The 15,913-nt window shown below is 42.0% G+C and overlaps 1 protein-coding gene and 1 long non-coding RNA gene across 2 annotated transcripts; one reads left to right on the top strand and one right to left on the bottom strand.

The window, feature by feature from the left end:
- Positions 1-505: 505 nt before the first annotated feature.
- On the top strand, positions 506-5,289 carry LOC123726083 (uncharacterized). The gene is made up of 2 exons (XR_006758356.1): positions 506-850; positions 4,870-5,289. It is a non-coding gene; the product is annotated as an uncharacterized LOC123726083 (long non-coding RNA).
- Positions 4,618-8,640, bottom strand: LOC106567928 (serpin H1). The gene is made up of 5 exons (XM_014137828.3): positions 8,457-8,640; positions 6,001-6,621; positions 5,783-5,881; positions 5,417-5,649; positions 4,618-5,140 (listed from the first exon to the last, which is right to left on the bottom strand). The coding sequence occupies exons 2-5, from the start codon at positions 6,596-6,598 to the stop codon at positions 4,838-4,840; spliced, it is 1,233 nt and encodes a 410-aa protein (XP_013993303.1). The 5' UTR covers positions 6,599-6,621; positions 8,457-8,640; the 3' UTR covers positions 4,618-4,837.
- Between the last annotated feature and the right edge of the window lie 7,273 nt (positions 8,641-15,913).

The following is a 15,913-nucleotide window of genomic DNA, read 5'->3' as shown; positions in this document are numbered from 1 at the left end:
TACTAATTATATGCACATTCTCGTTTCTCGGCAAGAGTAGCAACCAGTTTAAATCGGTACATTTTTTATCCGGCCGTGCAAATACTGCCCCCTAGCCCCAACAGGCTTTAACATAGAGAGAGTCTGTTAACATCAAATGGGTGGTGAACAGAACTATATCTCGGTAATCCAACCAGTTGAAATTATGGGTTGGTACTTAAAGAATATGATATCAGATCAGTTTTCATCTGAGACATTATTACTGATGATAGGATGACATAAACTGTATCTTGGAAAGTCTACACATTATAGTTATCAGATTCACATGGAATTGTTGTGCAATTTAAATGTTTAAATATGAAACTATTTGTGAACAGATTAAATGTAATTTTAGCTTCTAAATGAGAGAATTGGTTTTCATAAGTGAACTAGGCTCATCTCAGTGGCTCCGCCCATGTGAACAGACATTGGTTGTGAACTGTGAAACACGCCCTTCTCTCCCTACTACATAAGCCCTTTACAAAAATTTAACATGTGTTTTCCCGAGGACGTGAGGACAACGGTCCATACGTTAAAAGGGCTAATATTAAACTACAGAACTAAGCCAACTTCAGCGCGAGCTTAAAGTATGGCAACTTGGTTTGAACTTTGAACTCTTATACACTAAAGAAGTGATACCTCCTAGCCGTTGAGTGAGCAGCAGCAGCTGTAAACGTGGGCTAGGAAAGGACGGACAAACTATCTCTTCTACCAAACACACGACGGTACTACAACGCATCCGTTCTACCAGACATTCTTCAGAGGACAGGAAGATCTCTGTTGGGCAACACGGCCTTCCATCTACGACCAACCTATTGAAGCACAGCTCAGAGTAAATATTTCTTGCATTTTCCTTTTCCAAATGGGCGGTTATTTAGAATGCATAAGATTCTGTATTTACGATAGCATAGCTTTACAAAGTCCGATCAGAGACCAAATCCTTTGTTCCTCAGTCTTCCCGCGCTTTCATTCAAACCCCAACCCCCTTTCTTTGTGTAACCTGCCGTCATATCTGTTCCGTCCGCCAGGGACGTTTTCTTTTATGACATAATTAGTAATCAATGTATGACCCATCCTGTGTATGTAATTCTGTGTGATTGTTTAGGTATTTAGTAAATTAATTATTAAACCAAATTTGGTGTTACTGATTCAACTTGTTAGCCAGGGTTCGTGAAGATAACCAAGAATTCTACGACTTCAGATGAGACTGAATAAGGTGACGATTAAGAATTGACTGCTATTGATGTAAAAGATTACCAGGTCTTTAAGAGTTTATTTGGAAGATAACAGCTCTATAAACATTCTTTTGTGGTGCCCCAACTTTCTAGTTAAATACATTTACATAATTAGTTCAATCAGGTAATATTAATTACAGAGAAATTATTTTATAGAATAGCATGTCATATCACTTAATCCGGCATAGCAAAGACACGACACCTGCAAGTACATGACAATAACATTTGATTAGTCGTCAGCAGTGGATCCAGGTGACTACGATTGACCCTCGTTATCTGATGTGTTTTGCACACACATAATCATTTACAGCACCTTTCCGCAAACCTTTTTCAAATGGACATGGCATCCAATGTACCTTAAATAATAAGAATCTATAAATATAAAAAGTAGGTGGTGACAGGTAGTAGGCATGCTGCTGGCTTGATGCTAAATTAGCGTCTTGCATCCAACTGGCAGCTGTAGTATTGTCGTTGGTTGAAGGGCGGCTGGGCTCTGTCAGGAAAATGGCAGGAACACGGCTGTCACGGGCGATCCGTGAATGAAGCTGTCGCGCGGCCATTGGTAGGCCTGCAATGTAAACCACTAGCTGGTGAGAGATACTTAAATTATCCACAGTGCCACTTCATTAGAGATAGGCATACCATGTATGTAGCCTATGACAAAATACATGGATTTAGATTTAGGCTTACTGCTTTGACCAACTGCGTAACACTTGCTCTTATACCTGTGTAATTAATTACTACAGTAACAACATATATTTAATGTTCTGGAACATTCATACATGTATAATCTATAAGCAGAATAACCTTTACTTAATTAGCCATGAAATCCCTAGATTTAAAGCGACTGTTTTTCTGGAAGTTGTGATGCGCTATTTTCCCTACTTTTTCTCCCACGTGGGCCAGCCCCCAAGCAATTCAATTTCTATCCAATGAGCTTCAGCCCCTCACCATTTGAGTGACAGCTTTCAAGATGCACACACAGCAAAGAGAAAAAGAGAGCAATGACATATAGCACATATATATATATACGTTTTTGACGCATTACACAATTTTTGGTAACCACTTTTGTCTCGTGAGAACTACTTTCAGAACTACTGGCTAAAAAGTATATAAAAGTACCTGAGAATCTCTTTAATACCCAGGTATAAGAGCAACTCATTGAATGCCAATAATTGGCTGAACTGACAATCGTACCAAGAGCAGCAGGATACGAACCTGACTTACTTGTGTCCAATAATATATACAAAAGTATGTGGACACCCCTTCAAATGAGTGGATTTGGCTTTTCAGCCACACCCATTGCTGACAGGTGTATAAAATCGAGCACACCGCCATGCAATCTCCATAGACAAACATTGCCAATAGAATGGCATTACTGAAGAGCTCAGTGACTTTCAACGTGGCACCGTCATAGAATGCCACCTTTCCAAAAAGTCTGTTTGTAAAATTTATGCCCTGCTAGAGCTGCGCCGATGAACTGTAAGTGCTGTTATTGTGAAGTGTAAACGTGTAGGAGTAACAGCGGCTCAGCTGCTAAGTAGTATGCCACACAAGCTCAGAGAACGCGAGTGCTGAAGCGCATAGCGCGTAACAATCATCTGTCCTCGGTTGCAACACTCATTACCGAGTTCCACGCTGCTTCTGGAAGCAACATCAAAACAAGAACTGTTTGTCGGGAGCTTCATAAAATGGGTTTCCATGGCCAGGCAGCTGCACACAAGCCTAAGATCACCATGCACAGTGAAGGGAAATCTTAATGCTACAGCATACAATGAAATAGCCGAATCCACTAATTTGAATCCACTAATCATTCCTTGTGTACTCTAAAGCCCCATAGCTAGAATTCCTTTACAGCCAACCAGTTGGAAAAAACCTATTGGCTACTTTGCATGACATCACAAATGCTAGCCACACTACCAATGGCTATCATTTCATCCTAGTAGTCACCCACAGCCCGCTATCGAACAAAGTCACATTACAACTTTCTTTTGTATTACCATTTTATTGGAAAAAGAGGAAACTTGTAAATATCTCATACCATTCCATTGTTCCCAAAAAGCTTTTTTTTTGTGGCAAAACGTGATAGTGTTGGAGACACGACAAGACTGATTAGTTAGTCAAACGCCTTCCATAGACATGGCCTTTCTGTCACACCCTGATCTGTTTCACCTGTCCTTGTGCTTGTCTCCACCCCCCTCCAGGTGTCGCCTATCTTCCCTATTATCCCCTGTGTATTTATACCTGCTTTCTCTGTCTGTTTGTTGCCAGTTCATCTTGTTCGTTCAAGTTTACCAGCGTTTTTCCTGTAAGCTCCTATCGTTTCCCAGCCTCTCTTTCCTCGTCCTCCTGGTTTTCGACCTTTGCCTGTCCTGACCCTGTACCCGCCTGCCTGACCTCTCTGCCCGACCCTGAGCCTGCCTGCCGTCCTGTACCTTTGCTCCACCTCTGGATTACTGAACTCTGCCTGTCCCTGACCCTGAGTCCGCCTGCCCCTGTTGCTACAATAAACATTGTTACTTCGACAGCCTGCATCTGGGTCTTACCTTGATCCCTGATACTTTTTTTCTTTCACTAGTAAGTTAGCTATAGAGTGCTGCGCAGTGCCTTCAGTGTGGATCAGTAAAAAGCCATGCAGAGTAGCAGACAGCGGCGCGACCCTTTCACAAACTCACAATTAGACATTTGGTGAAAGGGACATGGTAATCATGGCAAAAAAACAAAAAGTAGCAATTTGATCAGCACCTTTGAATGACTATCAAATGGATGAGTGGGCTCCTAAGTGGTGCAGTGGTCGAAGGCACTGCATTTCAGTGCTAAAGTTGTCACTACAGACCCTGGTTTGATCCTGGGCTGTGTCACAACCAACCATGATCGGGAGTCCCATAGGGCGGCGCACAATTGTCCCAGTGTTGTCCGGGTTAGGTTTGGCCGGGGTAGGCCGTCATTGTAAAATAATACCTTTTTCTTAACTGGCTTGCCTAGTTAAATAAAGGTTAAATTAGTTATTTCTTGAATATAGAGTACTGAATACCCAGGCAATAGCAAGTTGATGTTGATTCGGTGAAATTCAAATAAACAACTACTACAGAAAAATAGCCTATAATCCAAAGTGAAGTGAAACAGTATGCAATCAGTTGCGATCCCAACTGGAGACAGGAGAGGAAAACAGAGGAACACTTATTTTACATTTAAGCAATAGTTTGGTAGATCATACTTAATGTAAGTATCCATCCTGTGATCTCATCTTAATTTAAATACTCAAGCATGGTGGTGACCAAACCCAATATCACTCTCTTTTGTGAAATGGGGCGATATTCAGTTTTGAAACCAGGCTAGATGATAATACCATGTCAAGGTGAAGTTACAACACAAAAATATAATTCTGAATCATACATAGTGAACAACAGGCACAAATGTTGGCACATTGATGATCAAATGAGAATGTACTCTTGAGGTATTAGACGTAAAATTCATTTTCTCCCTTTCCTCTCTTTGCATAGAAAAATACAAACACATAAACACACACACAAACACCATAACACGCACACATACAAAAACACTTCACATAAGACTCCAAAGTGTTATAATTCATCTCTCATCTTCTTGCCCTTAGGCCGCACCAGTCTGCCGAGGAAGAGGATGGAGTTGGTCTTGGTGTCCTTCACCAGGAAGATGAAGGGATGGTCAGCGTAGAACAGCTTGGGGTTCTTCAGCTTGTCTGTGCCGAAGATGCTTCTGTCTATGGGGTTCCCATCGGTGTCCCACTCCATGGCAGAGGCATGGAAGACATTGGACAGATACAGGTCCTTCTTCCCAGAGATGTTGGACAGGTCCGCCTTGGTCTTATCCACAGCCTCAGTCAGACCCAGCTCCCCAAGGTGTTTCTGTGAGAGCGAGAGTGAGAGAGAGAGAGCGAGAGAGATCTTTACTGTAAAGGAGTTTGAAGCATGAAGGAACTCTCAGCCACCTAAGAGAATCAGTGATGTGAACTGTATGCTAACATGAACAGTTAATAAAATTATTGTTATTCAAACCGGGATCTCATAAACAGTTAACAAAATGATTGTTATTCAAACTTGTATCTTATAAACAGTTAACAAAATTATTAATAAGTGTTGTTTTAAACAATGACCTGTGTCATCTGTAGGTATTTCCAGTACCTGGATGTTGTGGCTGACTTCCATGCAGACTTTGGGCAGAGACACAGCAACAGCTGTCTCCTTTAGCTTGCCCATCCAGTCTTCCAGCTGCTTACGGGTCAGTAGCTTCTCCAGCCTCTCCAGGGGCTCCACGTGGTAGGGCATGAAGAACACCAGGCTGGACTTCTTATGGGCCAGGGGCATGCTCAGGATGAACAGCTTATTCACTGTGTCATCGTGGAAGCCATAGATACCTGCAGGTACAGTCAGTATGGATACAGACTCAGAGACATTTCTAGGGCATTTCTTTACATCTTCCTTCAATTTGAAATGAGAACACCCCAGTTCAGTTCAAAGGTACTTTATGATATCATAATGAGGGCTGACCTGTGCGGTGCATCATGGGTACACCAACAGTGTGAGTGTGAGACACCAGGAAGCCACGGTTGTCCACCATCTTATGATGGAACTGTTCATCCCAATGGGCTGTTCAGATATAAAGTAAAATACAATTATACTGTAAATATGTGAATGAGTAAAAAAACTAAGCGAAAGAGAGAAGAGTGCATCTACAAAATTCTGGTCCTTTGTAAGAGAGAACTCACGTTTGAAGAACATGGCGTTGATGATCATGGCCCCATCAGTCTTCTCCACATCCTTGGTTACCTCGGGCAGCTTGCCATCGGTGGATTTGGCCGCCCAATCGTTGATGGACTTCAGAGCGCTCTTCTTGTTCTTGAAGTTTATCTTAGTGTGGTCATATTTGTAGTGCTTCTTGCTGCTCTTGACAAAGGCATCTGCAAAGTTGACCGAGCTGGGGCTGTATAGATGGTTGCTGATCTTCCAGGTGACGTTACGGGCCTTGGAGTTGCTGACCTCCTCCAGGAGCTCGGCCAGGCCAGCGTGCAGCTGCTCGTCCTTCACTTTGTTAGCGTTCAGCACAGTCTTGATCTGGGAGGTGGTGGAGCCCTTGCCCCCGAGTGCCACCAGGCCCAGGGAAGAGGCCACCACCACCGGGGAGATGAGGATGTTCTCCAGGTCCTTTTCCTTGGCTATGTTCTGGTAGAGGCTGAAGGCCAGGCTGGCGCTGTTGTCAGCCAGCAGGGTGGCGTGGTTGCTCAGGACCTTGTCTGTCGAGGCGGCGGTGTCAGCGGAGGCTGCAGTGGCCAATAGGGCCATGACTACCAGGTTAGTCACCCACATGGTGTCAACCAAATCAGTAGAGACTTGTGAGGGGACATGGAAAAGGTGTATGTGTTAGATTTATACAGTGGACTTCCTTATGGAGCATCATAGCGATTACAGAGCAACAGTCTCAAATCCCAGGTGTTAGAGGCAAATGAAATTACATTTGTCCTGGATTTTGAATACAGAAAACCTCTTGTGGGACTTCTCTCCTTGCTCTTGCCAGTGATAGCATGAGTTAAGGAGATAACGCACTTCTCAAACACTTTGCTGAGATTCAAGAGGAATACCACATTCTCTTTTATTCAACCTGGATGATGCAGAATGGACATGCTGTGTGGTATACTAAGCTTTCATTATGCAGTCTGTAATGTAATAATAGACCTGAATTCATTGGCAGAGAATCTGAGAGCAGGGTTGACCGTGCCAATAGAGAGTCTCCAAGTAGACATTCAAGGCAAGACTCAAGAGCCACGTTGACACTACAGCTGTAAAATGCCTGGAAGATGAAACAGTGGTCAACATTCTAAGTGGAATAATTCTACAGCAACTAATGGGAGCCATTAGCTACTGAATGAAGAATACAAGTTCTCTTAAGAAGACATTTTTTAATTTAAATCAAGCTCTCGCTTCATTTGGGGGACCAATCACTTTTTATTTATCTCTCTCTGCTCTTTGTTGCCTTGCAGGAGGCTTACGGTAGCAGACAAGTAGCAACATGATCAGGCTAAGCCATGAAGTCTAAACAAAAGGATGCTATGCATCCTCTGAGGCCTGGAATGAGTGACCTTAAGCGGGCGTGAGGTTTCACATTTTTCAGTCTTAAACAGAAAGTTTGATCTTTACTGTAACAATGATGCCTTAAGAAGTTTTGTTGGAACTACAAATTATTTCAGCACATTCTAAATTTGCATTACCTATTATTTTGATTCTGCATGCATAATTACAAATCACAGCACAAGCTAACGCCTCATGTCCACCAGATACATCAAACTCTTCATTGTGAATGGAGCAGTCCACAGCTGTCTGTGTACTGTATGTTTTACAAATGGAGGTAAACACACTGACTCCAACTAGCTAGGTTTTAGCTAGTAGAAAAGCGAAACACGTGTGTCAAGTACGGAAAATGTGGGCCAGACATCCGGCAAAACAAAATGCATATACATCTCGTGGACATCGGGCGTAATTCAATGCCCTTATGACTTATAACTTATAACTAAGAAACATCCTGGCACGTACAAATACCGGCAATGACAGTCTCATCTTATTGGACAGAAACCAGTGTGAGAGAAAGTTTAGAGGAGGAGGAATATGCTGGTTTACAGTTCCGTGCATCGTCATTAATATCTGTCTGAACATATGTTTATAAATTACACAGCTCATTTCTTCTGATAATCTATCTGATACTTTCTCTACACTTTCTACCACCACGCAGCATGTGTTCAATTGACCAAGTAAAGTGAGATGCCCCCTGGCAGAGGCAACTGTGACTCAAATCAGAGCACAATAGTCTGTTGCTGGGTGGGACCGCTACTAATAAGTTTGGCTTCCTCAGACATGACACAATTCAAAGCAGCATTGCCACTGTTAATTGGCCATCACTTTTATTTGATCATTATAGCATTTTCACTGTTATGTGACCCATTCATTAAGTGTGAACAGTGAAGTTGGGAGGAAGAAGTATGGTTTAGCCTGGCAACGTTTTCCTTTCAACTGGCTCAATCACATGAAGCTGTATTGTAATACAGAACTAAATTCGCAAAAATAATTTTATAAGCCCAAAATGGAGGGACTTTTCACATTCCTGGGCAGAGGTTTTCCTGCAGTTAACACAAGTCCAGCCCCCCCCCCCCCATCGCATCCCCCTTTAACCTACCAGGCTCTTTCAGCAGTTTTCCTCTAATTTCTCTCTCAGCTTCCACATGATCCTTCAGCTGGTCTACAAACCGTGGGGGAAATATTCTGGAAGTTGGGGAATGGAAAATGTTAATGATGTACAGTGATTTTCAATGCACAGTGAGCTGCACTGGGCCCTCCCACAGTATTTGTTGAGCAGCTATGTGAGCGGGACTTTCCCCCTCCAGGTCCTAAAGCCTGAGACACACTGAAAGCTCATTCACACTGCAGACAGACATCTGGCAGAGTTTCTATAAATTTCATAGTTCTGTATTCTCAAATATTGCTACTGTATTATACTGTACACAGTTTCAGACCATGCATCATAGAGCAGCATTATTTTGTATTAATGGCCCTCCTGCCTAAAAAAACGGGGAAAATATGTGTACTGTCTTAATAAAACAACATTTTCCACTTCCATTTTCTGATTTTCTGACAACTTCTAGATGTTGCACACCGCTTTAAGCCAGGGGTAAACAACAGACTGCTGGACTGAACACAGTGTGCAACATCTGTAAATTGTGAGAAAATCTGAAAATAGTGGTGGGAAATTGTGTTTTATTATTAAGACAGTACACATATTTTCCTAGTTTTTGTGTGTGCCATTAAATCAAGTTAAGGAGGAAATTGACGCCTTTGCAGCCTGAATGGATGATGCTTTATATATGAGCTGGTCCCTGGTGGACACGAGTGTATAGCGGGCTGGGTACATTAAAGTCAGACGCAGATGGCAAACAACATAAAATGAATAATAGTGCCATCTGTTTGGGTTACCTACTGCGAACAGAGTTGCAGGGAAGTTTTCTAAGTAGGTCATTTAAAATTCCATGAGACCGAAGAATAATAATTGTTAGGGGGTAGAAAGTACTTTGGTATTATAATTGTTATGATTCGTAAATGTTGCTTGCAAGTTGTGAAGATTTTACAATTTTTTTCTTCTTCCTCCTCCTCCCCCTTCTTTGTGCCACGTCTGTGGCTGTGTCTGTCTGATTTGAGAGACTGATAGTGTGGGATGCAGGATGGGGGATGTGTCCATTCAAGCCCCCCTGCCTGGTCTGCCTAGCCATGCCAAATTGTTAAATTATCCCCTGGTGTCTAACTGACTCACTTCTCCCCAAAATGAACAATATGTCATTGTGGACATGCATGCAGTGATCTGATTATTCCCTGTCGAAAAATCTATTCAGGCACTCTAAAACATGGAGTGTTTCTGCTGAACAGCAATAAAGTTTAGGAAATCCCTCAACATGCCACAGTAGCCCAGTGTTTGGTGCCAAGGGATTTGTGACATCATGTTAGAAATTAGGTCACATTACATTGGCTATGCCTCAGCACTGCTAGAGTGAAAAGGCTATGCATAAGACACATGTTCTGTTGATGTTTAGACAAATGAACAATTTACATAGAGCCAACATTGGTCTGACTACAAAAGAAGTAACCCCACTCACCCACACCACATCTCCACCCTCAACATGAAAAAGCATATCACTTGGCTACATGCTTTTGTATTACATAGCTAAATTCCAAACTGGCTCTTTGTCTCAGAAGAATTGGTTGGCCTGATATACTGCCTGAGGGCAGCATTGGTTTAGTTTTGCGTGCATATAGGGCTAGGCAGCTTCAATTAACTCTGCTGCTAAGGCTTGCAGCTCAGTGTCACGAATTCCGCCGAAGTCGGTTCCTCTCCTTGTTCGGGCGGCATTCGGCAGTCGACGTCACCGGTCTTCTAGCCATCGCCGATCCACCTTTCATTTTCCATTTGTTTTGTCTTGTTTTCCCACACACCTGGTTTACATTTCCCTCATTACTTGTCGTGTATTTAACCCTCTGTTCCCCCCATGTCTGTGTGTGAAATTGTTTATTGTCGAGGTTGGCACGCTTCTGGCTGGTTTGCGCCGGGTATTGTGTTATACCCGTGCTTTGTGACAGCCGGTACTTTGTACTTGGGTTTTGTACTTTGTACTGCCTTTCTTGTTCTTTGGGCATTTGTTTTGTGACGCGGTTGCGTTCTGTTATTATGATTGCCTAAGTGAAGTGCTTTGTCCACTCATCTCTGTTCTCCTGCGCCTGACTTCCATGCATCAGCTACACTCACCCCTTGACACTCAGCTAGCCAAGAGAGGGGACTTCGAACATCTATACAGTTCAGATATACTTTTATTAAACTCAAACTCACTGTCACTGATTAATGGCAGATACAGAAGTAGGATCTCAATTTGGTTACCCTGTTGTTGCAGGAAATGTCCTGCACAGCTGGAAATGCACATTTGTAGTGTATTCAAGGCTTCTAAAGTTTTTCCCTAACTAAAAATGCATCAACCCCTACAAAAATGCCCATTAATTATAATCCACACAATATTTATAATTTCCTGTTTCTGCAGGCTTATTTTCCTGTTGTGAGAAACTGGTCAAATTAAGATCCATCCTACATCTGTAGGAGAGACATAATGGTAAAACTGATGGACAGACCCTCTTAAGATACTGTAATGGTTTTAAACATCTTGTGCCTTTTCTGCATATTTCTACAAATGTTTACAGACCAATCCATGAATGGTTTACTTGTGGTAAGGCTGTGTACAGTATATAAAGGGATATATAGTGCAGTCTCCAACTAAGATCTTATAGGCAATGCGAAACACAATGTTCTCTGTCATTAATAGATTACTGTATCGCACAGGAGGCTGCTGAGGGGAGAACAGCTCCTAATAATGGACAGAACGAAGCAAATGGAATGGCAAATACATGGAAACCATGTGTTTTATGTATTTGATAGCATTCCACTTATTTTGCTCCAGCCATTACCATGAGCCTGTTCTCCCCAATTATGGTGCCACCAACCTCCTATGCTGTATTGTATTGTATACCTTCACTGAGGACTTAATAGCTCACGTTGGTTATTGCCTGCACAATACTGCATGTCAAGATGCATGTAACAATAGCAACAATGGCAGCATGGGAATCCCATCAACAAACAGTAGCAAAAAGCGGCAGTGGAACAGAACGTATATCCGTTTCCATGTTGTCCAGCTTCCTGTGATGACCTGCCTTGGTTCCACATCCAGAAATACCATGTAGCAGAGGGATGGAGATGCTGATCATGGAGGGGGAAAAATAAGTATTCATGTGAAAAACTGCCAAAGCCATCTGGTTTCAGTTCCCCTACAATTCGTTCAGCACTTCAGCTTAAATTATTACATTTATTTAAGTAATTTCTAAGGGTTTTTGGGGAATGTTTTGTGTATCATATAAAATAAAAAAAGTAAATGGCAACTTCCATATCTTAGGCCTATGGCTCATACATATTTTGAAGCCGAGGAGCATCCTCAAGATACACCTTCTTATTCTTTGTAACTTTTTTTCAGCAAACCTTGACTTTTCTCTGAAATACGAGCTCTCTGTAAGAGGAAGCAGGGTCACAGAGGGTTTCTTCCTTTAGAAATATAATTTTGCCTGATATTGTCATGATGTAAGACCTCAGTAATGTTTCCCTGCATGCTGATGCAACCTTCAGCTGTTTAACTCTCACCAACTATTGCCAAACCCACTCAAAGATGTGATTTACTGTATAAACTCTGGTACAGTAGTTTAGTGCCTGTCTGGAAAGAGTGGAAGTGTGCAGAGATATACTGTTACAGTTTATTCTGATCCCATTTATGCAGTGTTCTTCAATCATGTTCCTGAAGACCCACTGCCAGGTGAGCAGACTTTTGTTCCAGCCCCATACTAATGAATCTGAGTCAATTAATCAGGGGGCAAGTTGACATCAGGTGTGTTACTGCTGGGCTAGAGCAAAATCCTGCACACACTGTGGGTCTTTCAAACCATGATTGAAGACCACTGCACGAATGAGTAGAGTTTGTGTAGAAGATTTGTATCATGCAGCCATATTGCTGAGACACATATTGCCAATACTTTCAGGCGTTGTGTGTAGGAGTAGGGGCTAGTGTACATTTGGAAATGGACAAATGTTTTAGAGAGAGGCCCTCAAGTTAGCAAAGTGAGCAACGGCATCCTCTGGTGGATGAAAATCTGCTAATGTGCCATGATCATGACAGAGCAGGGATCAGGGACTTATAGAGAGAGGAGACGATTATGATTCACCGCCAGGGACTACCAAATACTAGGGAATTTTCAGCTATAAGCTCTGTTGCAAAATTATTATTATTTTTTTAATCTTCACTTGATTATAGCATTTAGATATCTGTTTTTTTAATCCAATGACAGTCACACAATTTCAACCATTGATTATAGACTTAGAAACGATCTATATATTTAAAAGTAACAGTAATTAACAGTTACAGTTTATAAACTCCTTATAAACCGCCTTATAAATCCTTGCAGTCAATCTCCAGCAGAGTGCTCTCAGAGACAGACACAGATTTTCACAGAGTCTCTAGTCACCTACTGTACAGTATGCAAAAGTAAATTAACTCCACTTGTCAGTTGCACAAGATTAGAGGGAATTGACGCAATCATCTTCCGAGCCAGGGGTTAATCTGTGGCTGTTAGGCCTGAAAAAGATATCCTGTTGGATGTAACTCCCTGTGCCTGGTGTTGGCTCAATGCCTCCGACCTGTATCAGGGGTTGGTGCTTGATGGCACCTGTAGTAGGCCAGCCATCCTGATTACTGGAGGTACCATACACAAATAGTACAGTCCATTAAGGCATGGACACCAAATTCACCAGCAAAAATCACCATCTACCATGATTAGGAACAGTGCCGGATTAAGAAATCACGGGCCCCAGGGCTTTTTATTTTTCATATATATGTACAGTGCATTCCGAAAGTATTCAGACCCTTTGACTTTGTCCACATTTTGTTACGTTAAAGCTTTATTCTAAATTGGATTAAATAGAAAAAAATCCTCAGCAATCTACACACAATACCCCATAATGACTAAGCGAAAACACGTTTTTATACATTTTTGCAAAAAACAGAAATAGCTAATTTACATAAGTATTCAGACCCTTTGCTATGAGATTCGAAATTGAGCTCAGGTGCATCTTGCTTCCATTGATCATCCTTCAATTGATTGCACATAATTTGGAAAGGCACACACCTGTCTATATAAGGGCCCAGAGCTAACAGTGCATGTCAGAGCAAAGACCAATCCATGAGGTCGAAGGAATTGTCCGTGGAGCCCCGAGACAGAATTGTGTCAAGGCACAGAGCTGGGAAAGGGTACCAAAACATATCTGCAGCATTGAAGGTCCCCAAGAACACAGTGGCCTCCATCATTCTAAGGACCGTTTTTTTTCTCAATTTCTGCCTAAAATGACATACCCAAATTTAACTGCCTGTAGCTCAGGACCTGAAGCAAGGACATGCATATTCTTGATACCATTTCAAAGGAAACACTTTGAAGTTTGTGGTAATGTGAAATGAATGTAGGAGAATATAACACAATAGATCTGGTAAAAGATAATAAAACCAAAAAACATGCATTTTCTATTTATTTTTTTGTTCCATCATATTTGAAATGCAAGAGAAAGGAGTTTATGTGTAATTTTTTATTTTGACCACCAGGTGGTAGCAGTGTCATGCAAAGTTTCAGACTGATCCAGATAAGTATGACATTTCTACACTATAGTCTACCAGGAGTTTGCCCAAATCTGCCGAATTGGTCAATTGATACATTTTCAAGTACATAAGTATAGAGGACATACAAAATGCTATGGTAATGAAAAATGTAAGTTTACACACATCCAGGAATGTCATACATGATGGATAACTAGCTTCCCTACAGACAAAAAAAACACTAACCTTCACATGTCTAGGTGTGGGTGTGGGGCCAGAGACAGCAGGGGTTCAAACTGTAGAATCCAGTTCCTACATTCGAATATAAAAATGTATTTTATCAAACAAAACTATTCATCATTTTATCTCTGGGACCCTCAGGATGACAAATCAGAGCAAGATTACTGAACGTAAGTACATTATTTACCTTCAGAGGTGAATGTATCAAACCAGTTGACGTGATAAAAGTGTTTTGTTGTTGTGTACTCTTCTCAAACAATAGCGTGGTATCTTTTCACTGTAATAGCTACTGTAAATTGGTCACATTAGCGCACTTTAGCAACAACCTTCCCGGTTTATGGACACCGATCCCGTAGAGGTTAAATGGAAGAAGTTTGGAACCACCAAGAATCTTCATAGAGCTGGCAAACCGGCCAAACTGAACAATCGGGGGAGAAGGGCCATGGTCAGGGAGGTGACCAAGAACCCGATGGTCACTCTGACAGAGCTCCAGAGTTTCTCTGTGGAGATGGGAGAACCTTCCAGAAGGACAACCATCTCTGCAGCACTCCACCAATCAGGACTTTATGGTAGAGGGGCCAGACTGAAGCCACTCCTCAGTAAAAGGCACATGACAGTCCGCTTGGAGTTTGCCAAAAGGCACCTTAAAGACTCTCAGACCATGAGAAACAAGATTCTCTGGTCTGATGAAAGCAAATTTAAACTGTTTGGCCTGAATTCCAAGCGTCACGTCTGGAGGAAACCTGACACCATCCCAAAGGTGAAGGGCGTGGGGATGTTTTTCAACAGCAGGGACTGGGAGACTAGTCAGGATCAAGGGAAAGATGAACGGAGCAAAGTACAAAAAGATGCTTGATGAAAACCTGCTCCAGAGCGCTCAGGACCTCAGACTGGGGAAAGGGTTCAACTTCCAACAGGACAACTTCCAATGACGCTAAGCACACAGCCAAGACAATGCAGGAGTGGCTTCGGGGACAAGTCTCTGCATGTCCTTGAGTGGCCCAGCCAGAGCCTGGACTTGAACCTGATCGAACATCTCTGGAGAGACCTGAAAATAGTTGTGCAGCGACGCTCCCCATCCAACCTGACAGAGCTTGAGAGAATCTGCAGAGAAGAATGGGAGAATCGCCCCAAATACAGGTTTCCCAAGCTTGTAGTATCATACCCAAGAAGACTCGAGGCTGTAATCTCTGCCAAAGGTGCTTCAAGAAAGTACTGAGTAAAGGTTCTGAATATTTACGTAAATGTGATATTTCAGTTTTGTCTTTTTTATACATTTGCTAAAATTTCTAAAAACCTGTTTTTACTTTGTCATTATGGGGTATTGTGTGTAGATTGACGAGGGAAAAATCTATTTAATCCATTTTAGAACAAGGCTGTAAAATAACAAAATTTGAAATAAGTCAAGGGGACTGAATATAGGCTACAGTAGGCTACTAAATAACATTTCCAATGGCGCACTGACTCACCTAATAACAAAGTTTAAGTCATAGGCTCCTCACAGTGATGGCTGATGCCCTCATCGTGGCAATAGCCTTTCTAAAGATGAGCTACTTTGAAAAACAGTGCTGTTAAAAATTGGGAGTTGTTGAGAAAATAAAATGTTCTGTTGGTTCTACAGACAGATTAGTCTTCTCTTTTCAGCTTTAAACATTTGCTTTCCAAACTGAACGTTTTT

The sequence above is a fragment of the Salmo salar genome, chromosome 13, assembly GCF_965601325.2.
Source record: "Salmo salar chromosome 13, fSalSal1, whole genome shotgun sequence".
Taxonomy (NCBI): Eukaryota; Metazoa; Chordata; class Actinopteri; order Salmoniformes; family Salmonidae; genus Salmo; species Salmo salar.
The sequence above is the reverse complement of the archived record's forward strand: the minus strand, read 5'-3'. Positions and strand labels throughout refer to the sequence as shown.

What these genes read in the sequence shown, in the direction of transcription:
- LOC106567928 (XM_014137828.3), bottom strand. Translation starts at nt 6,598, where the DNA reads ATGTGGGTGACTAACCTGGTAGTCATGGCCCTATTGGCCACTGCAGCC. An exon ending in CAACGCCATGTTCTTCAAAC is followed by an intron (nt 5,882 to 6,000) that starts GTGAGTTCTCTC and finishes ATATCTGAACAG; the next exon opens with CCCATTGGGATGAACAGTTC. An exon ending in AAGTCAGCCACAACATCCAG is followed by an intron (nt 5,141 to 5,416) that starts GTACTGGAAATA and finishes TCGCTCTCACAG; the next exon opens with AAACACCTTGGGGAGCTGGG.